This window comes from Vigna umbellata, chromosome 1 (genome assembly GCF_029865625.1).
Source record: "Vigna umbellata cultivar VRB3 chromosome 1, Vumbellata_1.0, whole genome shotgun sequence".
In the NCBI taxonomy this organism is placed as follows: domain Eukaryota; kingdom Viridiplantae; phylum Streptophyta; class Magnoliopsida; order Fabales; family Fabaceae; genus Vigna; species Vigna umbellata.
Window position 1 is genome coordinate 57,132,942 of NC_142165.1, and position 26,131 is coordinate 57,159,072.

The following is a 26,131-nucleotide window of genomic DNA, read 5'->3' on the forward strand; positions in this document are numbered from 1 at the left end:
CAGAATAAACTATGGTGGCGACTCCAAAATCTCTTTTCCAAAACTCCCGTTTCTTTTTTGGATCGTCGTCCCGTCGCGATTCCGGTTGCGACAAATCTATTTGCAGAGGTTCACCACAAATAGGTTTGTGGAAGTTTTTTTTGGAGGGTCTTAACCTTTTATATTAGTGACTATTATTTTTTGGAGGTTTGAAACCTCCTTTATTTTTAACTATTTTATTGTAGGGATGCCATTTGTGTTGTTGTTTCCTCTAAGCTTCATAAGATTCTGGCAGCTAACATTGGCACTACAAACGTTAATAAGAAGAAACATGAAATGAGTTTGAAAATGAATTATCAGTAAAGAAAAACTATTGAATCAACAATACTGAAAATGTTACAATATAAATGGCAACTAACAAACTTCAATATCATTGAGGAAAACAAATTTCCAGCCATAAAGATGATCTCGAACGACAATGTCCAAGTCCTTAACAGTAGTTTCTCCAACCAACCACCAACTTCCTCCAAAGCTTTTATCCTCCAAACTCCAGCAGTTCCATTGATCCCAAAGAAGTTAATAAGAATCTCATTCATGTGTTGCTATACCTCAAAATGAAAAGTTGGGTTAATGTTTTGTAACCTCGTTAGAAGGTTCTCATCCTTGTTCACGAAGGGCCATCTTGCTTGAACAAGTCCCTATTAATCATTATCCTGCACCACCCACACCAATCATATCAAATAAATACATTTACCATTTCACTGCCCTTCGAGCAACAAGACAATCACATTAAAAAGCAAATATTAGTTTTATATCTATATTTTATAACTCAACACTACAAAATAACAAACGACATTGAACAAATAAATAATTACCGACCTTAAAGTGAATAACCACTTTTTTAGGAAATATAGAGTAAGCTGAAAATTTGAATAAAAAATTGCAACAAAATCATAGTGGTCAATATAGCTACAATTCATGGTGGATTTCAAATTCCAAACCTTGTACCCATCTCTAATCATGTGATGGTGGTACAAAATGTTGGCATTCTTTTGTTGCCACTTCTAAACCTCCTCCTTTATTAGCAATTGCATTGTTAGGTCATCGAAATCATCCAAAACTTGAATCAACAACTTCCCCTTCGGCCAATCCAAATTACACAGCACACCAATCGATTATTGATAAACCTAAACAAATACACACAGACAAGAAAAAAACATAAACTAGATTGAAATAACGAATCTTAAATTAAACTTATTGACAATAAAATACAACGATAATTTTTTCCATAATTTCTCATTCAAACTTTATATTACTTCTTTCTCATTGTACATGGGGATCTGCACAAGAACCATTGGAAAAAAGAAAAACCCTTACTTTCTTTAGGTTTAAGATCTACAATTGCATCCCCACTTTATATTACCCTTACTTTAATGATATCATTTGTTGAATCCGGGCCGGCAAGCGCACTAGTTTGTTGAACCTTGGTTGGCAACCATACTTGTTGAACCCTGGCTAACAAGCAATGATGGAGACAAAGACGAGCAATGATAGAGACAAGCGCTTCCTGAACTTTGAATGTAATATAGGTTTGATGAATTAGGACGCGAAGTGAAATTTGGGGAAATTTGAAATGTGTTAGGCTTAGGTTTGGGAAATTTAGGAAAAACATGTGAAATTTAAGCATAGGAGGGAAGGTTGGAAGCTGGAAAGTGTATCATGATTTGTAGAGGTCGTAAACCTCTTCAAAAAAGAATTAAAACCCCATAATTATTAGTCATCAAACAACTTATTGTACTGGAAGGTTTTTATAACCTTCACAAAATAATCCCGACTAAATATCAATTTTTTTGTAGTGGTATCTCCATTGTTTGATCCCTCTATATACCCATCCTTAGTATCAGCCTTGTAGGATCAAGATCCTTCATTTCAAACTCTAAGCTTAATTTTTCTTTGACATCCTTTAATTTATTTATAATGGTTGGCTATAAGGATGTTTCCTACATATAAGAGCAAGAACAATACAATAACTTCTTTTCTTTTAGGCTTTGTTCGCTTGAATGGATTTGGGGGAGAGTGATTGAATGGATTTTAGAGGATTTGAAGATAATTTTTTGTTGTTGTTTATTTGAGTAGATTTGGAGGTAAGTGAGAGTGAATTTGGAAGTAAATTTTGTGAAAAGTAGTGTATGATTTGATTGATGTGACAGATTAAAAAACTATTATACTCGCTCCTCCACAACCCTGTTTATCTTCGGAAATCATCAAATATTTTGAACCCCTACTTTAAACTTTGTTTCAATCTATGCCATGATTTCTTCAAGAGACAACCTTTCCTTCCTCATTAATAAACACCTCAAGTATTGCATGTAAACAATCTCCTCTAGGTTTTTTTTTGGATTCCAAGTCCGACGAGTTACATTGTTAGGGTCAATCACAATACATTTAAGGTATTTTCTACTTTGGAGACTAAAACTTCGTCATAATATTGTCCTTAAAAGGCGTCTCGAAGTGTCGAAAGAGTATTTAAACTTTCTTAGGCCTCAATTTCTAAGATATGTGAGACTATTAGGCATGGTAGAAACATAAGCCCCTCAGTCGAGGTCTAAGGGGAATAACTGATTATCCCCAATGGGGAGCTTAAGGGACTGATGGTTCATCTAAGAACCTCGTTATCGGCTCCACGGTTGTGATCATTCTAACCTCTTGAACGAGCTTTGACCGACTTGTATAGTTTACAAGTGGATTGAGAATTCGATCGAGCTTGTATGTGGTTTAGCCATTCGGTCGAGCTCGCATGTGGATTAATCATTCGGTCGAGCTGCATGTAGATTGCTCATTCGACCAAGTTTGTAGGTTGATTGGCCATTTGGCTAAGCTCGTATGTAGATTGGCCATTCAGTCGAGCTTGTATGTAGATTGACCATTCAATTGAGTTTTATAGGTGCATTGGCCATTTGACCAAGCTTGTATGTAGATTGGTCATTCGGTCAAGCTCGTATGTTGATTGGCCATTCGACTGAGTTTGTAGGTGAATTGGCCATTTGACCGAGCTCATATGTAGATTGGCCATTTGATGGAGTTTATATGTGGATTGAGCATTCAACTGAGTTTATAGGTGGATTGACCACTTGGCCAAGCTCATATGTAGATTTCCATTCGACCGAGCTCGTATATGGATGGTCACTCGGTCGAGTTTGCAGGTGGATTGGCCATTCGGCCAAGCTCGTATGTAGATTGGTCATTTGATCGAGCTCGTATGTAGAATTTCCATTTAGTCAAGCTCGTATGTAGATTGGCCATTCGACCGAGTTCGCATGTAGATTGGCTATTTTTATACTTGTTTATGCTTGGATTAATTCGGATTTCTGATGAATTATGTTATGCTTAAGTTAGATTTATATACGTGATGTACATAAATTTGTGATATTGGTTGAATTGGTTTGATGTTTTGTTGTAACTATGAAATTAGATTGATGAACTACGATGATGTGTCATATAGGTTAACTTAGTCCATCTAATGCATTTAAACTTATATTTATATTTTTTATGAACCAAGGAACATGAAGGAGTAATTAGATGGACCATATTGACAATCTGATACACATATGAGGTTTCTGATTTATGCATTAGCGTTGGACGTCTCCTTAGTATTGTTGGGTGCCACATGGAAATTCAATTCTAGTGAACTCTAGAGGCTTGACAATTGGGTGCTACGTGAGGATTTAAATCTAGAGAGTTCTAGTGACTTGGACATTGGACGTCAAACTTGAGCCACTAAGCATCGGTCTGGAGTGTTGAACACTAGTACATGGGCGTCAAGCACCAATTAAACCAAAGCTCTATGTTTTGTTCCCAATGAGTGAACTTGATTTTCATTGGGCGACCTTGTTTCTAGTTAAGTTTTGTTGGGCAAGAAAGAAATTCGTTGGACGAGTCTATGTTGGAAATGATGGAAATATGATATTTCATTGGTTATCATGATATTGATTGATGTAGTATGACTTAAATGTTGGAATATAATGATAAATGGAAGGAATGTGATTTTGTGTTAATGATGAATGTTAGATTGCATAGAGAATGGGTTTTTGTGTCATACAACAATTAGATTAATTGTTTTATTTTATGGATGGACATGTTGTAGGAATGAGAAAGGAAAAATTATGTTCTAGTGGTGATGGTGATAAGTTTCTTATTATTGTTAGTGATTGTGATTGTAAAGTACGGTCATGGTTTCAAAAATTTAAAATGTATTAAAACAAGGGAATGATTGGTATTGATAATATTGTGTGTATTGTATGAATGTGGTCTTTCATAAGGAGAAATATCATATTGGATAGTATAATGTGTGCTTTGAGTAAGAGTCCATAGGCTTAAGTCATCCTAACTCTACTAAACTCATATACTCATATAGAGAATGAAGTTTAGGTGGTGATAGTTGAATGAGATTCTTGGTCTACAAGATCAATATGAAATAATGTTGTGACTTAAAGGATTGAAGTAATTAACCCTATCGTGAAGGAAGGATTTTTAGACTTGGTAAATCTAGGCCAGGTGTGATATTATACTACAAGGTTACATGATAGGTGCAAAACTTCATAAGCACTCAACTCAATGCATAAGTATTCCCAAAATTGACTTTAGAATATATCTATGTTTTATGAATATTATATGGATATTGAAGGGTGGGATTATATGTATTTTAATGTTTGTTTTAGTAGATGCTTAAATATATAAGTTGTTAAAATTTCACTAGCTTACCATGTTATTTGCTGTGTTGTGGTTTGTCCACTTGCTATAGTTGTATTATATATAAGTAGAACATACTGAGAGTGAAAGAAATGAACAATAATAAAACTATTAAAGATTGAACAGTGAGTAGTTATATTTTAAGTATATACTCATTGTATTGTTAGATACTCTTAATTTATAAAATTATATATATATATATATATATATATATATATTAATCATATTTTTTCATGAAAAATTATAAATACAAATTATATACTTATAAATACTTAAAATAATAATATTTTAATTAATTGGATAATCTACTTGAGGATACAAATGACAATCATTAAACTACGTGCTAATTCACTAATCTTTTTAATGCTCCATCAAAATTTTATAACATTTTTCAACTAACTTTTTAAAGTTAACATGTTTTTGAAATTCATATCAACACTAGTCTCTTAAAATTATTTTATAATTAGAAAATATAATAATAAATAAATAAATAATTAGAAGATAAATTTAAATACTTAATATTTGATTTAAACTATATGTTTGCTTGTATAGTTTAACATAACATTAATTATTTTTAATAATTATATAACCATTTTCTCACTTAATTTTTGATTAATTTACCTTTATGTATTTATCATGAAATAGAACTAAAACGGGTAAACAAGACAATTTCAAAAAAATATATTTATTACAGTAATTTCATACATATAAATTCAAAACATTAATAAAAATAGAAAACTATAATTTATAGTGGAAATAAATTAATTTAATTTAATTATTTTCGCATCATTCCTAAAATATCCTTTAATTAAGTATGATTTATTTTCAATAATTTTTGTCATGGTCTCAAATTTTAATAAATATTATTTAATAAAAATTAAAATTAAGATCAATAAAATTAATTTATATCAGTTGGCTTTCTTAATTAGTATAATTTTAATTATTTTCACGTATATCAAAGTTTAGAACCTCAGATAAACACTATAGAATTTTAATAGGAAATTATTTTTTATACCTTGAAAAGGGAACATTCTCTGCTGGGAATTATTTAAATTGTATTTTTATAAGTATAAACATGACATGACCTCTAGACAAAAATCTTGTGCGTTCTTATATTTCTGAAAATAACCTTAAAAAAAGTTGTCTTGTCAGAACTCTTCACAATAATAACATTCCAACTACATCGCTTTTGCTTCCCCTGAACTAGCGTACACCAAAGCCCCTGGCTTTGGTCTTTCGCTAGGGTTTGGGGATTTCCCATTTCCCATTTCGTCAGTTCTACGTTTTCTGTGATCACCTTTTTGCCCCTAAAATTTCCAATCGTCTTCTTCTCTCGGTTCTAAACTTCTCAAGTTCAGAGGTACCTCCTTTATTCTCTATTCTCTATTTTTCTTCGAGTCTTCTTACAAGTTGCAAGCTCTTGCTCTTCATTTTTATTTTTTTATTTCTTTTATAAAACGATGATATTTTAAGAAACCCAGCACTTTTTTTAAGATTGTTTGAGCATATGGTTTTCTGGGTCAGAGATCAAGGTTTGACTTTTAGTTGAGTTTTCGTAGTTTTTGAATTGGAAGAACATGGCAGTCATGTTATTGAAAGTTGAGATCTTTTAAGATTTGGGTTTCGATTTAGGTATTAGAGTTTTGTTGATCTGTTAACTTGATCGATGTTTGATAGTCGAAAGGTTGTCAATTGGATATTTGGTGTGAATTTTGTTGGACTGTTGAGGATACTTTGAATTCCTTATGTTCAGTAACTTATTGGAAGTGAAACTGAAACAGAGAAATTCAATGCAGTTGTTTTTGAGGTGTTTCATGTGATCTTTGTTGTTCTGGTTCGGTTTGTTGGGGATCTCGAGTGGGACTTTTGCTGAAGGCTGTGACTCCGTAGCAATGCCTGAAAATCAGGGCTCTTCTTCGTCGCTGTCCTCGTTTGGTCGTTCATTATTTGGTGTGAGGCAGGAGCAAGTTCATTCCGTGGAAGCAAGTCATGAATCCGATTCCTGTAATTTAGAGCTTGGATTATTTCAAAAGCGTGTTACAGATAGGTTCCAAGACCTTTCTGTGGCTAGTGATGAGGAGTTTCTCACAATTAGTTGGATCCAGAAGGTCCTCGATGCGTTTATTCTCTGCCAAGAGGAATTCAGAGCCATTCTGTTGAATAACAAAGAGCATGTCACCAAATCCCCGCTGGATCGAATGGTTTCCGAATTCTTTGATAGATCAGTGAAGGCGCTTGACATTTGTAATGCAAGCAGAGATGGGATTGAGAAGATTCGCACATGGCAAAAACATCTGGAAATTGTCTTTTGTGCCTTTGGTTCAACTAAGAGAGCATTAACTGAAGGGCAGTTCCGTAGAGCAAGAAAGGCGTTGATGGATTTAGCATTGGCTATGCTTGACGAGAAAGAATCTGGATCAATCTTTTCTCAGCGTAATAGGTCTTTTGGGCGACATAACTCTAGCAAGGATCATCACTCAACAGGGCATTCAAGATCACATTCGTGGAGTGTCTCCCGGTCCTGGTCTGCAACCAAGCAACTACAGTCCATTGCGAATAACCTTGTTCCACCTCGTCCTACTGAGATTGCTGCTACAAGCAGGCTTGCGATTCCGGTTTATACAATGAACTGCATTCTGCTGATAGTTCTGTGGACCCTTGTTGCAGCTATTCCTTGTCAGGATAGGGGTCTAAGCATTCATTTTTCAGTCCCACGGCAATTATCCTGGAGTACTCCGGTTTCTGTACTTCATGAACGGATCACTGAGGAGTCAAAAAAGAGAGAGCGGCGAAACTCGAATGGCTTGTTGAAGGAGATACACCAGATTGAGAGTAGCAGCCGCCGCATGACTGACCTGATAGATTCAGCTCAGTTTCCATTGGCAGATGACCAGAAAACACAAATTGATTGTGATGTGATGGAGCTAATGCATGTCTGTGAAGCTTTAAGAAATGGGTTGGACCCATTGGAGCGCCAAGTGAGAGAGGTCTTCCGGAAAATAATGGCATGTCGAACTGAGGGGCTTGATTACCTTGGCACGTCTAGCCATAATGAGCAATGAAAATGGTGGGTTGTTGATGAGCTATCAGATGTACAAATTTGCAGAGCGTGTACATTTTTAAACTTCTTACCATCGTTTTTTGAGAGGAGGAATGACTCGGCAAGACAAACAGATAAATCTTTTAGCTCTCTTGTAATGCATTGTATTATTCTCAGTACTTGTTTGAAAAAAAGAATGGTCAGTTTACAAATTGAATAGTTTATAGTTTCTTTGCTTTGCTATATAAAATGGTGTTTTTGTTGCAATTGTATGCGGTCATCTTTAATGCAGCAAGTATAACTTCAGGAAGAAGGCACTTACACAATGCCTTGAAGGGAACTTGGACAAAGGGTCTAATGAAGGGCGTTTCAATTGAATAGATGTACAAGATTATTAGTTGAAATTTTATTCTTTGTTTGTACCCAAAACATGGAGAGAGAGGATGGGCAGAAATTATCCATTTTACATTTGTTTTCATTACAGTCCAATCTTTTTCTGATAGAGACAACTTACATTGAAAAGAAACGCAGAATGAAGAGAAACTGATGGGGGTGAGTGGAAATTTAGTCAGCTGATAGAATAAACTTGTCTTATCTTTCTGTATATATATACATCTATTTGACAATATTTGGTTAATTCCTTTGTGATTTTAGGGCTTATTTTAGTGTTTATGTATAAATGAAAAAAAACATTTTTCATGAACTTAAATTGACTTATTTATAACTTAAATTATATCTCTGGTGTCACTTTTTAAAAATTTTAATTATATAAATAAACTAACTTTGGTTTATTGAGATATTCATTTATTGTTTTCGTTCTAGCGTTTTCTCCTTTAAAGGTGTTTATTAAGAAGCTTGTTTACACGTAATCATAGTATATTTGTCCAAAGCTTCTAGAATCTTATTGTTTTGCGTAATATTTCTAGATTTGAGAAAAGAAAATTGCTGTTTGTGTTTCTACCATGAGCACTTGCAGCTAAGAGCTTCTTAGACTATCCTTTATTTAGCCAATCATACAAAGCAAAGCGCCGGTAGAACGTACATTTGATATCTCGCTTGGTACTAATAATACTATGTATTCAGTTTTTGCACATGTTCGTTTTCCACTTTCCCCAAGTATGATACACAGTACACCCTTAAATAAAAGGCATCTATGTTCAGACTGCTCAAATACTACGCAGATATCTGACTCGAAGAATTTAGTTTGGATGCATTATTCAGTATTCATCCAATGAAGCACTGAACTCTGAACTAGTATTACGTTTAATCTACAGTAAGGTATATTTAATCTGCGCAAACAAGTACATAAATAAGAACAAACAGAACTAGTAACAGGTTTAAAAGGCACTATGATACCAGAAAGCGTAATCTGAAGTAAAAGGATGGATGTTCTGTAGAAAATTACTTGAATATTATCTGTCAATGTATAACATTTTCTATAGGTTCCTAAGCAGACAGGGTAAAGTAGTCATTCTGTCTTTTGTACATACACGCCTACACCCTGCCTGTTGGCCAAAAGAGGCTGTATCCCCATCCACAACCGAGAAAATATATATATATATATATATATATATATATATATATATATATATATATATATATAACTACATAGAAAAGGCTTGTTACAATGGCCAAGGTCCCATGCATCTTTCTTGCTCCGCAAATTCCTCCATTTTCCTGATCCGGATTTTTTGGAGGGATCAAATTTACCAATTTGTCACACCGTGAGGATGGTGTTGGAAGCGTACTACATGCCCCTGATGGGCTTTGAATTGGAATCTGTGAGCTGTTTTTGATTTCAATCCCATGCTTTCAGCTCCAATGTTCTTGAAGTATGTCTCAACTTCACTGTCTATCTAAATCAACAAGTTGTCTGAATTCCAAGTAGATTACTTCTTTGCTAACAAAACAGCTCCGGGAAGGACCACATTATGAACTTCGCAAAAATGTCAGATTCCAAGAACTCAATATGAGCTGTCCGTCCAATAAGTGTGTTTAAGTTCCTGCCATAGGAAGAGGTGTTGAAGTTGATGTCACAGCGCATGACCACCCTATCGTCAGAGTGGGTTCGGATTTGGTCCAAGCAATTATTCAGCATCTCCATGAAGATTTTCCCTCTTCTAGAGAAATCCAATGAAGATGCTGGACAAGGTTCTATTCTGGCAGAATGGTACGGTACATAGCCATCCTGACATGTAACAACAATGAATCATTATGATATACTTGAAATAATAAAAGAAAACTGGAGCCCGGTTAAAGCTTATAAAGATGAAAAAGCCTGGTTCGTAAGGTTACCAAGCATTGAACTATATAACAAGATCCTATCATTTGCACAGGACCCTTATCATGAATTAACAAAAATAATTTAATTTAAAATGATGGAAGACATTTGCATAAGAGTGTGACTAAACAGTAAACATATGGTTATTAGCATAAATCCTAATCGATGTTAGCTTCCCACCCTGTAGATTTCTACATATTTTGCTTTTCTCTTCCTACATCTTTTGCTACGTCTTCACCTTTCAGGAAGTGATCTAGCATTTGAATGCAGGAAATTTTAAAAATAATGTAAGGAGAAGTTCTTCTAGAGTGTCTTATAAACTATGACGATTCGCACATAAGCATATAAAGATTACCTGAGGTGATGACAAAAGAAGCACATTCCGGAAGTTAGCCAATGTCTTCTCCTGTAGACAATAGTAAACAGTAAGACTAATATCACTTGTGTCCCTGTTTTCACTTCATTGAAATATAGCAAACGAATATGAACAAAACCCTGTAGCCCCAATTCTCCAATAACTTAACTTCCTTTTCAAAGCCCAAAAAAAGGCATTAATTTCACAATTACGGAAAAGGAATCCTAGATATAGGGATCAGGTAACTTATAATCAAGAGTAAAATATTAGGCATTCCATACCTTGGAAAGATTATAGATGAAAGTATTTTCAAGATCAGGGTCATCTGTAAATGTAAGTTGGTGAATGCATTGTGTGCCCTTGAGCTTCTTCAATATCCACAGCCCTGAATTGAATAGAGAGTTCGAACTATACATATAACCCAAATGTGGACCAGATATGGAGACATATGTTTGCAAGTATCTTAGATATGGCTCCATGATGCTCTCTGGAATTATTTTAAGAAAGACATTACTTTCCCTAGTTTAATTTCTAAACGCTAGTGTCAAAAAAATTATGCGTAGGTATACCTGTTAAGGCTGTCCTGATAATGAGATTCCCAATAGAATGACCAACAAAGCTAAGCTTGATATCCTTCAAGTTTCCACTTCTTGAAGCTTTATCCATCTTCTTTTTCAGGAAGGAGATCACTTCTTGGGCAAGCCGTGATCCCATTTCTCTGAAGTCTCCAGATGTTTTATCTTCATTTGCCTCTGACATTAGAAAATGTATCTTGGGGTCTATTAAAAGCCATTGGTTCCGAACAAGCCGTAAATCTAAATGATTTCCCTGTTAAGTTTAAGTCATGGAGAGCACGCTTGGTCAAATCATATATTTGTGGAAATAAAAGATAAACAAGACAATAATAGTTGTGATGTATTGACTCTACATCAGCATAGGGGTCCATCTTCTAAAAGATGTCTAGTAGTATTAAGATTTAGTTAGACAGTCTATTGTCTACCCCTTGTATTGTAGATAATATTTTGTTTCAACTATCTCAACAGGTTTTTGTTAGTCCTTAGTTATACACGCTACTCTGTGGGGTATGTCGTGTTGATAATTCATTCACTCTTTGTATAACCTTATATTATAAGAGTTACTTTTTTTTATTCTTGTTCTCATGGTTTTTCTTTGTTATCATTGTGCAAACCCAACAATTGGCATCACCTATAGAGTCAGTCAGTGGAAAGAATTTGAAGAACAAATTTCAAAGAAATTACCACTAAATTTGACATTGAGAAGTTTTCTGGTGAACTTTGCATTATGGAGGATCAAGATGACAACTATCTTGATACAATAAATATGTGTTGATGCAATAAAGGAGGCAAACATATCAACGTCTGTCTAAGAAGGAGAAGATTGACATGATCAACAAAGCTAGAATCACCATAATTATGTCTTGGAGATAAGGCATTCAAGGAAGTCACTAAGAGAACTGTTGTGTCAATGTGGATAAAACTTGAGTTCTGGTAAATGACAAAATCTTTGATACATAGACTCTGTTTAAAACAACAGTTGTATCAATCCAAGATGATAGAATCAAGAATGATGGTGGCCCAGCTAGCAGTTTGATCTAATGGGTTTGACAACTAAGATTAAACACGGTACTATAAAGATTGTAAAGAGAGCATCTACAACTACTAAGGGGATGAAAAAGAATGGTTTTTACACACTAGATGGTTTACCAGTGATAGCATATGCATCTGTGCCTAGTCAAATGATGCAAGACAAAGTTGTGGCTTTGAGGTTGGGGCACATAAGTGAAAAAGGTTTGGTGGAGCTGGGAAAACAAAACCTATTGGGAGGCAATATAATGGATAAGCTGGAGTTTTGTGTACTTCGAAAGTCTCATATATTGAAGTTTGGGGTTGGTAACCATGTGTCCAATAGACCGTTTTAACCTATTGGAGTCTAACATGAGCTCAAACTCATGTTGAAAAGTCTTATTTCCTTACTATCATAGAGGATTACTTGCAAAGGGTGTGTATTTATATATTGAAAAGTAAAACTGAGCTTGTTGGGATGTTTCAAAAGGGGCACACCATGAACGGTAATCAATAGATAACCAAACTCCAAGTGGTTAGAATTGACAACAAATTGGAGTTTGCATCAGAGCAGTTTAATGAGCTTTGTAAGATAGAAGGTATAAGAACTGCAGATACATTTCAACAAATTGGTCGTGCTGAGGTGTGTTATTGGGAGCTAGTTTTCCTAAGTTCTTCTAGAGAGAAACTGCAATCACTATTGTCTATTTGATAAATAGGAGTCCATTGTTTGCTTTGATGTTTAAGATTCCCATGGAGGTGTGGCGTGAAAAACCATTGTTTGCTTTGATGTTTAAGATTCCCATAGTATAATAATACTTGATATTGAAAGGATATTTTCTGCTGTAATATCTAACAAGTAATTAGTAAGATTAGTTCAGAGGTAGCTTATATTAGAACAGAGTTTTCTTTCCTTCATAGGTCACCGACACTGCTAGGATCACATTCCTATAACAGTAGAATCCTCAACTAAGCTATAGTTAATTCTAATTATCCTACAAACAAGTAATATATGTATTTTTGGGAAAAAGAAACACAAGCAAGATGGTAAATATTCATGCAAGAGTTTCAACATACACAAACATAAATGCACCAGATCAAGGCTAATAATACTTATTAACAGATGAAATGCTTAAAAATCCAGTATAGATAGTTATTCAAAGTTGTATGTATACATACCTTTTTTAAGATTATAGATTTAATGTTGTACAAAGATGTAACAGTGAATGATCATACATCTAAATCTTTTAAGGACTAACCAAGTCTGTAATTATATTGTATAATAATCAATTTTAGCAATTTAGAAAAGATACAGCAAAACAGAATGCTGCAATTTTCATTATTGGTGATATGTGCTTAAAACTATATGTTCAGTTAGGCTTTTACGTTTGTATAGAAGAAATTAATACCCACAGATTTACCACGTGGATAACTTTAAAATGAAGTCACAACAAAAAGAAAATATATAGTACTCTAGTTAATCTTATATTTATTAATAAGAATGAGAGTTGCGAACAACCAAATCATGACAAAGGAAAAACCAAAATAATTTTTATCCCAGAACATAAATTGCAGCTTCAGTTTTCAGAGAAAACCACTTTGGATTGTAACTTCTAAAAGACTGAAGGCCAAAGTAACAACAAAGAGAGACAAAACTCAGATCAAGGTAAAAGCAACTGCAAGAATGTGAAACATGCCTGAAATCCATGAACAAAAACAACTATCCTTAAAACAAGCTCATTCTGCTGTGAACTGCCACCAAACAACTTCTTTGCGGCTCTGGATCCATTTTCTAGAATATGCCTGTTTTTGTCATCCAAAGCATTGAAGTCTGAGTTCACACTGGCAGAATGGTACCCGTTTGTCAAGCGTTCTATAATAATGATAGGAACCAGCAGAAGATCTCCAAATATAAACATGTCTTGAAGTGACCTATTGTTTATCTGCATGTGAATCACATATCATCAATTCCAGACAGCTTAAACTAAAACACTGCAAAGAACCCCCCAAAAAAAAACATATTGTCTTACCCTCATTTGTGATATTCCCCGCCTGTGAAGTTCTGCACGCATTGTTGCACTTTGAATAGGCTGAATTGAAGAAAAAGGAACGTAACATATTTGAAGAAAATGACCCAGTAAAGAAAATCCATAGCACAACAGAACTAATAAATATTAAATAGCAGATTATTACATCATCAGTAAATCTTCTTGTTAGTATTGAACTTCTATGTACACCGTGGGACATGGACGTCCCCTCAACTCCATTGATCATATTTTGATGAGGCATTGCAACCTTTGAGTACACCATCCATATAGACCATTCAGTTCTCCGATCAATCACCCAGGACTTCCGCAGAAATTCCAATATTTTTGTTCTGTTTTCCCTGGTTAAAATGATAGAGTAAAAAAACATGTTATTGAATTAATGCACTGCTGAAATGTTATTCTCAAATAATAAATTTCTTACAACATAACAGTCTAGCTATGCCATATAGAAACTGTACAACAAATTTATGACAGAAATCAGCCTCGTTCTGGACAAGCTAATCTCACTAGCCAGTCAAAGAACTAGAGCTTGGCAAAAGTTGGAAAAAGAATATTCAAACTGAAAGAAGACTGGATAAAATAGTTCTTCATTACGCTATAATGATCAGAAAGGATATACAACTATAGAAGCATTATACTAAAAAGAGCTACAAGGACATCAAAGATGCCAAACTTAAATAATTATTTGGACATGAAATCACTGCAATTATATTTAACAAACCTGTGGAATTTCAGAAATATATTCCAGAGACATAAGAGCTGATTCCCTAGAGACTGGAAAGAGCTTAAGAGATGATCATCCCAAGAGAAAGGTTGGATAGACTTCTCAGTAAGGTTATTGATATAATAAGCAGACTTCTGGTTTAGGGAAACATGGAAGTTGTAAATCGGTAAACAGTCTAAAACACAAAGAAGCGAAAACAAATAATAAAATGTTCGTGTTGACAGAATTAAAAACCTCGGCACTTATTACTTGTGTCATGTCAGACAGTTGAAGTGATGGTTCACCATCAACACTTTCCACACATGCAGGTGGAGTAGGAGCAAACCATTCTGTAGCATCTGATTCAAAAGTAATTTCAGTCAAATCAATAGCTTTGCCAATGCCTGTGCTTATTCTTCTCAAATCTTCAAGCAGGATATCATATGCAGCCATCAATGCTTTGATGAGCATAACCTGATTTGAGTTTTGAGAATCAGAAGAAGAATAAGTTATAATAGTAGTCAAAGAGATTTCTCAACAAAATTAAGCTTATCAAATAATATAAACCACAACTTTGCAACTTATAACACCTCAAAATCAGAAATAATGTTATCATGTGATGTGATCTATACACAACACCTCATACCTTGTTTGACCCAACATAATCTTCAACATAAGCACCTTCTGAACCTCTGGATTCACTGATATAATTCAACTAATCATATTCAAAAGCTAAAACAATACATTATGTACAATAAGAAAAAGAAACAATTAAATTATGGCTGCTAAAGTTATAAGGTTTAGATAGTGAATGGGAAAAGAGAATGGTTATACTAGTCAATAAAATATGAGATTAAATTTGACTTTTATGTTGTATAAAACAAAGCAGTCCGTCTCCAATGCCCATTGAGACTAATGATTAGGTATAACTTAAGTAGCACTAGCTCAAGCCCACTAACAATAGCACAGCACACCTAACCCTAACCCTAACCAAACAGGAAAACAACTTCTAAGACAACTCCTTGCTTCGGAGGACTAATTGATTATAATGATAATCCAACAGTGATGATGCAACGGTTAGTTTGAACTTCAAAAACTGGAGTTCTGACAAACCTGGATACCTTCTGTTGAGATGTGTGATAACTAGCTTTTAGTAGGCTGATGTGAATGCTTGTATCAACAAGGACAGCATGGAAAGCGTCAAAATGAACAGGACAATATGAATGCAATCCTCGAAGAGCTTTAGGGGGGATTTTATATTCATGAACTGAAGCAACATATGGATCCAGAGAACCTTGTAACTCAGGCCTGCACAAATGATGAATTAATCTCAGTTAAAAACCTGAAATTCACACGATCGTAATAATCAAATTTAATTAAAAGTCAAATGAATATTTGCACACTAGTTGAGTACACTAGTGCACAAAAAAGGAAAGGGAACTATTAACTAACCCAGTTCGAGTTATAGGAGCATGCATGAGTTCAAACTTCAAGATGACAGAAGAGGATTGTACCTGTGTTTAGATAATAACCAAAACTTTACAAGACAGAAGAAAAATAAAATGGCGCACATCACTAAAGCAGCAAGTCACAACAGTTTTTTTTTTTTTTTAATTATGGATTCTTATAAAAAAAGGAACCTATTTCTTTGCACGTCAGATGTAGAAATGTATTCAAATAACCTTGAGCTCATGAAGACAATTGTATCCAACAGTTAATGAAATAATAAGACATTCTTAAAAATACAGGTTTTCCTTCCCCAACCAAACTCGCCAAGGAATGACATGACTTCCTTTTCTACAACACATGATGCAAAGGGACAACTTCCCCTCTTTTGCAATTATTTTATAAAGTTCATTGCCTCCGCAGTCAGCTCATTGAATGAAGAGAACAGGAGGAAGAAAAGGTGCCAATGGCATTTGCAGATACCATTGTAAATTGTGAATATTTAGTGTGAGATGACATGGACCAAGGGACAGCCATCAGCAACTTGAATCAGTATGTATGATTAGGTCCCTCTTTCAATAAGATTACACTAAATCTTATTGTCCTGCGTTTGACAAGATCTCCTATACTAGTTTGTTTCAACAAAAAAGAACCTCCATTTCGTACACAAATAAGTTTAAAGGGTTATATCAGTAAATCGTTAAAATAGTGAGAAAAACTGACCTCACACACACCAAAAGACAGGTAGAATGAGATCATGATGGAAAGATATACATCCTGTCTTGCATATTTAATATGGAATGGCGGTGTTGAAAAACTGTTGTCTGTATCATCAATCATCCAGACTCTACATAAATTGTCAGAACCCACTTCAGGAGCTGCAGCTCAAAGAAAAAGGATGGATTCTAGGATTATACACTATAGCTTGAACAATTACACAAATATAATGCAATACAACAAACTAAGAGGACAAAATAATTATTCAGCATATCAAGTTTGTGATTGTAAATGTTCAGGTACACTGGAAGTGTTCGGAGGTTCAAAAAAATACAACTTAAAGACATTATTAGGAAAACATTACAATACAATAAGCGGAAACCTAAAGTTGAGTAAAACTATGCACAAAAGTACAAGTACTGGTCTGATCAAATTGCTTTGCAAACAGGCATGCATTTAGTTGCAGATAACTTATTTCTTAATATGGCTAACTGAAATTAGAAATGGAACTCGATCTACAAAAAGAAAAATTGTAGAATTCTGACAATGATTGACTTTAATTCCATAGTACCTGAACTCAAATAGAGATAGCAACCAACAATTTGATATAAGTTTGTCTTCTGAATTCCTAAAACTGGAAATGTATCCCTCACTGTGACAGAATTCATTAGATATCAATATCTGAGCAGACTCTGAATGACCCTGATTTTGATAAAAGTCACTACTCTTTGAATGGGACACCCAATAAATCCAAGAACAACTAATAGACATCTACTATCTTAAAATTTGGATTTAGACCTAATTCAATCTCAAAAACTAGCTCATGGACTATTGTTGTCTCCTACTTAAACACACTATTTTAATCATATTACTAGTCAATTAAGGATCTCCAAAAACTATCACATTAAAGACAAATCATTGATACCCAAACAAGAATATTGTTAAAGGGAAAAAAAGCTAAAATAAATACTACTTTTAGAGCCAAAATCATTCAAGTAGACTATTGTGCTTCTTGCAGCCATCTTGATGTGCTCACACCTCCCTAGTGATAATTTGTCATCTTTTTCTCAATTGGTGCTACAGCAACATCTTCCCATATGCAGTCATTTCATATCATGTTCTTTCTTATACGCCTATATCTTAGCATTTTCATTTCTACTACTACCACTTTTTTCCCATGTTCCCTTAAAGTCCAAAATACACTACCATAGAGTATAACCCAACGTATACTTGTACAATAAAGTTTTCCTTTTATCTTGGCATGTACTTTGTGATAAAAAAATAATCACTAATGTATTTTTTAACTTAAATGATCATGTATATATTTTGTGCGGTGCAGCATCCTCATTCATTTGTCTTCAATTTTGTATTACAGGTCAAAATATTAAGTTAAGAACTTTTTTATAAGGCATTTTCTCCCATGGTAACTTCCAAGTCATATTTCTCTTGTCTATTGTTAAACACACAAGGTATATACTTTGTCTTAATACTACTTAAGTGAAAAAACCTTTTTGTTTCCAATTTTTGTCTCCAAAGCTCAAGTTTAAATTTAATAGTTTGCTTTACTTCTTCAATCAAAACTATCATCAACAAAAGCATGCAAATTTAAATATAAATATAAATTTATGTTTAAATCCATCACTAAGAAAATCTCAAATTTAAATCGCAAATCAATAACATAGTTTTCAGCGTTACTTAGACATATTTAGACCTTTAATGTGTAAGATGAGCAATTTTTCATTTTATTAATAAATATATAAAAATATCGATTACAGCTTGAGAGGGTAGTTTTTCCAGTCCAAGCTTTATAATGAGTGCATTTCATATTAAAATTTTGTTCCTTAGTTTAGAAGCTTTTAATATAAGCCTTGCTTTCACATTTATATATGCCTTGTTATGGTAAAATATGCAAACAGCTTCATGAATAATAATAATAAATCAGGTTATACAGTTTTGACTGCTAAGAAGCAGGAACAAACTTCACTTATAAATTCAAGTATTATTTCAAAAAGAAAACAAGAAAGTTGAATGTAGCTCTGGCACATGAAATAGACATATTTCATATACAATATTCAAGAGAAAACATACACATTCAAACCTCATACTCAAACTCTTTACTGCACAACTCTGGCAGAGAAGCAAGTAATCTATTAGTTTACACTCAGCCCAAATTTCTGTCCCTAAGCATTTGGGGAATGGCTAGTGTGAAGTATTTCAAAGCACTAAAATGAGAAGTGTGGCTTCTATGTAATCCCTTTAATTTTGGATGACTACGCAGGATTTAAAATATCAAATGACACAAGTCTACAAAAAATTTAATGTACATATTGATTTCTTGGTTGTTAAATATTTGAAATTAGCTGAATAAGCCATTTCAACTGATACATGACTCGAGAATAAGTTGCCTTGAAATACTGTTAGCAATCCAGCCAGAGCATTAGGGCCCAAGAGGTTTCAAAGAAGTCCAACTACTATCAAGACTTTGTTTGATGAATTATAAAACTAGTTCATGTTCGCTGCCATGTAGGAAAATAAGCATAACAGCCTGACAAAATCAAGCATTTCCATTATATTCTTTCTTCTTGTCACTTGATTATGCAGGGAACCAATGAGTTGTCAATGTAGTGACAATATATTCCTCTAAATGATTCAATAGAATCTAGAGAAGAATGAATTTTATCATTTTGCAGTATTTAGCTACTTTAATCCTTTTTTCATAATGCCATATCAAGTTGTCCAACCAGCAATGTCCGATCACAGTATCTATAAATTGGTTGCCAACTGCCTGGAGGACACCATACATCCCCTTACCCAACTCCAAACCACCCTCACTAACAACCAACAAGACCTCTCACACAACATTGATTGTATTCTTGGGCAGTTGTCTTCACTTACCACCTCACCCCATGCTTCGCCCCACTCCCCATCTCCATTATCACACCATCCCTCTATCAAAATAGAGCTTCCTAGATTCATTGGCCTTCACGTTGAGTTAGATCTTCAAAATCGAACAATTTTACAATTATTAGGGCATTCCCAACGAAGAACGGATTAGGATCACTTCCTTCTACATGGATGTCCCCCACTGAGTTGGTATCAATGAATGTTTCACAATGGTTTCCTCAAGTTGTGGCAAGGCATGTTGCAAGCTCTTGAGTCTTGTTTATCTTACTATGATGAACCTAAGAGAGCTATGTACAAGCTTACCTAGAGCGGCACCATCAATAAATACATCACCAAGTTTTAGAGCTTGCCCAATTGTATTGTCAACTTAGCTCCAATGTTCCTTTTGAGTTGCTTTAATTTTGGTCTCTCACCAGAAACTCACCACAAAATCTAGGAGGCTATTCAACGTATGCTGATGACAAGTTATGGCCCTTGCCAAGTTGTAAGGGACCAAGTGAATGATCTTTGTCAGGCTCTCATGCCCCTTCCTACCACTCCAATGAAATCATCCTACTGCAGATCCTTAAGCATTAGTTTTACTCATTTGGGCCAACCCTTATCCTTTTATGCAAACGTACCCGTATCCCCTCAACCTGCTTTAGCTCTCTTCCAAATCACCTTACTCACACACCCACCACTGGTCCCTAACCCCTTTGCTAGGGAACACTAGCTCAACCTTAACCACATCTATCACCTTGAGGACAACGTGGCTTTTCTAGAGGAAGGAATTGTTAGCAATCCAGCACGATCATCACGCCCAAGAGGTTACAAAGAAGTCCACCTATTACTAAGACCTTTTAGCTTGATGAATTATAAAATTAGTTTATGTTGCTGCCATGTGGGAAAATAAGCATAACGGCCTGACAATTTTCCATTGCATTCTTTCTTTATAATACCTGATTGTGCGGGGAACTAAATGATTTGTTACTGTACGAAGCTGGAGAAGAATAATTTTACCATAATTTTGTTGTCATTTAGATGCTCTTACCTTTTCTTATTTACAGCAACATGTCAAATACCAACCGTAATTTCCATGTAAAGAACACGGTTTTGCTCGGATCTAACACACAACCTTGATGACAGCGCACCGGATCTCAATGAACCCGAAATTCATGTCTTCAACAAACTAGAACATCAAAACTTACTACAAACTAAACTACAGAAAATAGATGCACTTAACCACTAGTACACGAAGAGATTAGGAATACGTGTCACCTTCATACTGAACAACCCGCGCCGGAATCCCGGGATAGGAGTCTTCACCATCCTCCCATCTCATGGTCACCTTGATTTTGTACCATCTACAGAGCAGCAATAAAAATAAAATACCAATAAAAAGAAGCTGAAAAGTCTACAACAGTATCACAAGGAAAAATGGAGCAACAGAAAGTGGAGCTTAGTGCTTACCCTTGTTCAAAGAGGTCAAGATTATGAAACCTATGAATGTAAATTGCAACCTCGTGCACGGCATCGAGCACAGGCAACTGGTTTGGCCTTGCAGGGCCAGGATGTTGATGTTCAACATGGACCAACCTTTTGGTTGACCAATTCTTCTGATTCAGACCCACAAACCATCTGAGTCTCCGAAACATAAGTAGTCGTACTAGCAGCCGATACAGCAATACTTCAACCCCAAATGATTACTCATGCCTTAGTAAAAGTGGAGCAAAACCCACAAGTCCTGAACCTAAAAAGGAACCAACTTTCTCCCACCCACCTTCGTTTCAGTGCAGATCAAACCTATTAATGTTTTCTCGTGCTTGAAAGCATCACACTTTAAGTCATCTGTGAAGTGGGTCTCGGTTGAAGCGATTGATTGGTGGAATGAAGGAACAGTTAGGACCAAGATGAAAGAGAAATAATAAAAAGTGAATGAATCGAAAGCGTGTGGAAACAAGAGGAACAAAGACGCAACTCTGTTCATGATGAGGAGTAATAATTTATGAGTTATATACATGTTGGCACTTGGCATGGAAAGGAAAATCACTTTCGTCAACTCTTTTCGCAGGTACGCTATTAATGATCTCTTTCCTTTTTCTTTTTCTTAGAAGAGAAAAAAACTAAAACTAAAATTTCAAAATGGTAACATGGGATGTTGTGTCGGTGCAGACCTTATGCCTAAAACCATCTACTGAGATTGGTATATGTACACAGTACACTGTATGTATAGCACGTATGATGTTAGTTTCTTTTCTGTTTTGTTATACGAGGAGAAAAACAGAGATTTTTGAATGCTCCTTTCATACATTCTTTCACTTTACCATCTTTAATCCATTTGATTTTGTTGGAAATGGAAAATATGAACGAATGAACTCATTCTAACAGTTATTACATTTTGTCAGAAGAATTATTTTTAGGACAAATTTGTATGAAGTTAATGACAGATTAACTTTTCTTATGTTGTTGTGGTTAGTAGAGTTAAGGTGGTGATCGCCATTGGGTATTGGAATTTAATTATTTTATGCTCTTTTGTAAAATGTAGTAATATGAAACATTATGTGTCACGAAATTAAATGTGTTGTTGAAGTTAATTTGTATTCTAAGAAGTGTTTGGGTGAGAATATACAAGGTTATTCAAATAAGGATCAAGTAGAGAATATATAAGACCTATATTTTTTTATAAAGGGTGTTGTTAATTAAAAATATGAGGTATTTAAGAATTTTTAAAATAACTAAACAAATTGATCTATTTAAATTAATTCAAATAAATAAGTATTTATTAATATTATAATTAAAATCTATAGTTATTTAATTGTATTAACTATTAAGCATGCTAAGTTGCATAAAATTAAACCCACAGAAACATTGTTGAAATAAATTTATCCATTTGTTTAAAATTTTTATTGTAAAATATATTATGTAATAACATAATCATATATTACATAAAATTTTAAAATATATAAGTACTAGTATTTTTATTTAGTCAGAGTGGACAATAAGTTTATCCAACTTTTAAGTTCTGAATAGAAATATTATTTTTAAATGATCTACAGATTTTTTTTTTATCATATTCTCTAAATATATTTCTCAAAAGAAAATAATAAAAGATAACTGTTACAAGAATATAGTATAATTGTATTATAAATATTCATACATAAATAAAAATATATCTCATAGTAAAACAGTAAAAAAAAATCTAAGCAAATATTATTTTTTGTATTTTTATTAAACATGGTAAGTGGTTTCTCTTTTAATGACAAAATTATATATAACTTTTATACGAAAATTGGATTTAGATTTTTCTTGAATTTTGTTTTATTGTTTATCTCTTGAGTATTTATAAAAATGTACTACTTTGATATTTTAAAATATATTAATAATTTTTGTAATATATGAATATAAGTTGTTTTAAAGACTGAGCAGAAAATAAACTTATAAAAACTATAATATTTTTTATTAAAATTAAAGTATGTTTATTTAAATATAATTGGAGAACCAAGTAGTTTTTAATTAAATTGATTTGATAAAAAAATTGAATTTAAATGAATCCAAACTAATAAAAGTTAGTCACTTAAATTTTAATTTCTTCCCTTCAAACCAACCAATCAACATCCTAAACACATTTAATGTGAGTTTGAATATCAATTCCTTCTACTGAATCTAACCCAACACTCTCAACTTTTACATTTATGTATTAAAAATGCAATATCTCTTTTGAAATATTTGGTTTCAACAGATTTGATTCATCTTGAAGTCAAAGAGAAAAGGACAATAATAATAAAGAATCTTTGCTGGGAAATAAATTACTCTTTTAATAAATTCTTATCACCACCTCCTTCAATTATTTTAAATGTTTTAGTATTTGGTTTGACTTTGATACCCTTATTACTATAACCAACTAAATTATCCAATTATGTAATTTCAAAAACCCGAAGTTGCATTATTGGAATTTCATATCATACCTGAGAGTGTTATAAAAAATAGAGTTTTTGAATAACTATATAATGTAATACTATATTTTTATTCTCAACATGGATTTGGAATCAATTGTAAAATAATTATTTTTGTATGTATAAAGTATGGATAGAATGATTAACACTCAGCATTATTCGATCTATTCACTATATCAATGATTTTGAGTTATAATTGGGTCAACGTTTAAGTATTGGGTTAATAGTCCAATAGATGATAAAATAATAAAAAATATTTGATAAGAGATATTGATAAACTGTTTATGAGTAACCAACCGAATCTAAAGGTAAGTTTGTTTTTATTTTATTGGATATATGCTAGTTACCATCCATGAGACACTTATAAATATAAGGTCAAGGTCAAAAGCCAGGTACATTCTACTTACATTCGATCAGAACTAAAATACTCAATTGTGATAAATAGTTCACTAAACTGCTCCTAACTTGAGCGTCAGAGTGTCTTTTGCAGGTACCTCCCCCTGGTCAAGAATACAACTGAGCGGAGCAGGCGACAACCGAGCCTAGCAGGTGACAACCGAGTGGAGCAGGCGACACAAGCATTGGAAAGTAGAAAAGTCACGTCAGGAAAGGTACGTTTCTCGGTCCTACAAATCCCTACCGAAACATTTTGGCGCCCACCGTGAGGCCGAGAGAAGCAGAAGAAATCCAATGATGACCACGAGAAACATGGAGGAGCAACGAAGCATTAGGGAGCTGATAAGAAAGATGCAAATGCGGGCACAAGTGCAAGCATAGTTGTTGGATATGCAACAGAAGCACAAAGAGGAAATTACGGCACTGAGGGCGGAACGTGCTCATGCCGAACAATCCCATCACACCAACCCGAATGGTTGAGAAAGAAGGAAACCAATACCCTAGCAAACCAATCGACCTACCAACCAGACAGTTTCCATTCGACCATTTGACTTCATAGGTATTCGGTCATTCGGCCACTCGGCCTCGCAAGTATTCGGCCCTTCGGCCTCAACTGCTTAGCCTTCCATGGCCTCAGGTACTAAGCAAATTTGGCATCCATTGTTCAATCCATTCGACCGCTATACATCACAGGCTTTATGCGCTTCTCTAGTGCCTCCTTGTTATTTTCAAACGTACCAATTACGAGCAAGCAATCAGGTCAATCGCTTTTATCCATGGGACCAGAGAAAGTTTGTGTAGAAAATTATTACTTACAGAGTATAGCCGAGCAGTGATAAAAGTTCTCAACGAACTATCACTCTAGTAAACAAACTCCTGGTCTAAAACTGAGCAGTAAAGTCTCGTTAACAAAATCGAGGGACGTTATCCGAAAAACTCCTGGTCCAAACTGAGCGGTGATAAAAGTTCTCAACGAACTGTCACTCTTCTAAACAAAACCCAGGGACGTTATCCGAAAAACTCTTGGTCCAAACCGAGCGGTGATAAAAGTTCTCAACGAACTGTCGCTCTCGTAAACAAAACCTAGGGAGCGCTCTCCGAGAACCCTGGTCCTAAACCGAGCGGTGAGGAACGTTCTCCTTGAACTCTCACTCTCGTCCACATGCTTTGCTTGATCGGCTGTCCGGTTTTACAGTGCCCCGCTCAATAGGGTAAAAAGTTCTAAAAAGAACTCCCACTAGTCGTCATTCGACCTCGAATATGCCGTCCGGACCAGAACAACCTCCCTAATACAATGGGAAAGATCTCTTTCAGGCTCATATAAGCCCTATAGTTAACTTGGCTAAAGCCGAACGGTTAACTCGAACTTTGGGAGCATATGTATGGTATACAGTATGGACTGAACGGTTAACACTCAGCACCGTTCGGTCCATCCGCTACATCAATGATTTTGGGTCATAATTGGGCTAGCGTTTAAGTATTGGGCTAGCGTTTAAGTATTGGGCCAATAGTCCAACAAATGATAAATTAATCAAAGATATCTTATTAGAGATATTGATAAGCTGTTTATGAGTAACAAACCAAATCTAAAGGTAAGTTTGATTTTATTTTATTGGATGTGTGTTAGTTAGGATCCATGAGACACTTATAATATAAGGTCAAGGTCAAAATCTAGGTACGTTCTACTTACGTTTAATCAGAACTAAAATACTCAATTATGATAAGCAATTCACTAAACTGCTCCTAACTTGAGCGTCAGAGTGTCTTTTACAGATACCTTCCTCTGGTTAAGAATACAACCAAGCGGAGTAGAAGACAGCCGAACAAAATAGACGACATAAGCATTGGAAAACAGGAAAATCATGTCAATAAATGTACGATTCTCGATCCTACAAATCCAAAAGCTATATTTCTATTTTTGTACAATAAATGGTAAGGTATGATTTAGTTTTAAAGATAAATGTTTTTTTGTCTAAATGATATTTTTCAGTCTTATAA

General features: G+C 34.4%; 1 protein-coding gene and 1 pseudogene across 5 annotated transcripts; one reads left to right on the forward strand and one right to left on the reverse strand.

The window, feature by feature from the left end:
* The first annotated feature begins 5,869 nt into the window (after positions 1 to 5,869).
* On the forward strand, positions 5,870 to 8,249 carry LOC124819972 (protein ROH1D pseudogene; annotated as a pseudogene).
* An 889-nt stretch (positions 8,250 to 9,138) lies between these two features.
* LOC124835485 (uncharacterized) lies at positions 9,139 to 21,855 on the reverse strand. 5 transcript variants are annotated; one of them, XM_088103901.1, is made up of 15 exons: positions 21,255 to 21,855; positions 21,063 to 21,148; positions 16,908 to 17,062; positions 16,191 to 16,252; positions 15,852 to 16,046; positions 15,385 to 15,439; positions 14,994 to 15,212; positions 14,757 to 14,893; positions 14,181 to 14,373; positions 14,018 to 14,077; positions 13,685 to 13,930; positions 10,974 to 11,232; positions 10,686 to 10,789; positions 10,405 to 10,455; positions 9,139 to 9,956 (listed from the first exon to the last, which is right to left on the reverse strand). In XM_088103901.1, exons 1-15 carry the CDS (start codon positions 21,437 to 21,439, stop codon positions 9,669 to 9,671), a joined length of 2,295 nt encoding a protein of 764 aa, XP_087960027.1. In that variant the 5' UTR covers positions 21,440 to 21,855; the 3' UTR covers positions 9,139 to 9,668. The 5 variants fall into 5 exon arrangements, with proteins under 5 accessions (XP_087960027.1, XP_087960025.1, XP_087960024.1 ...); XM_088103899.1 differs by having other exon boundaries at positions 10,686 to 10,891; positions 15,009 to 15,212; positions 21,255 to 21,851; XM_088103898.1 differs by having other exon boundaries at positions 10,686 to 10,891; positions 21,255 to 21,851.
* Between the last annotated feature and the right edge of the window lie 4,276 nt (positions 21,856 to 26,131).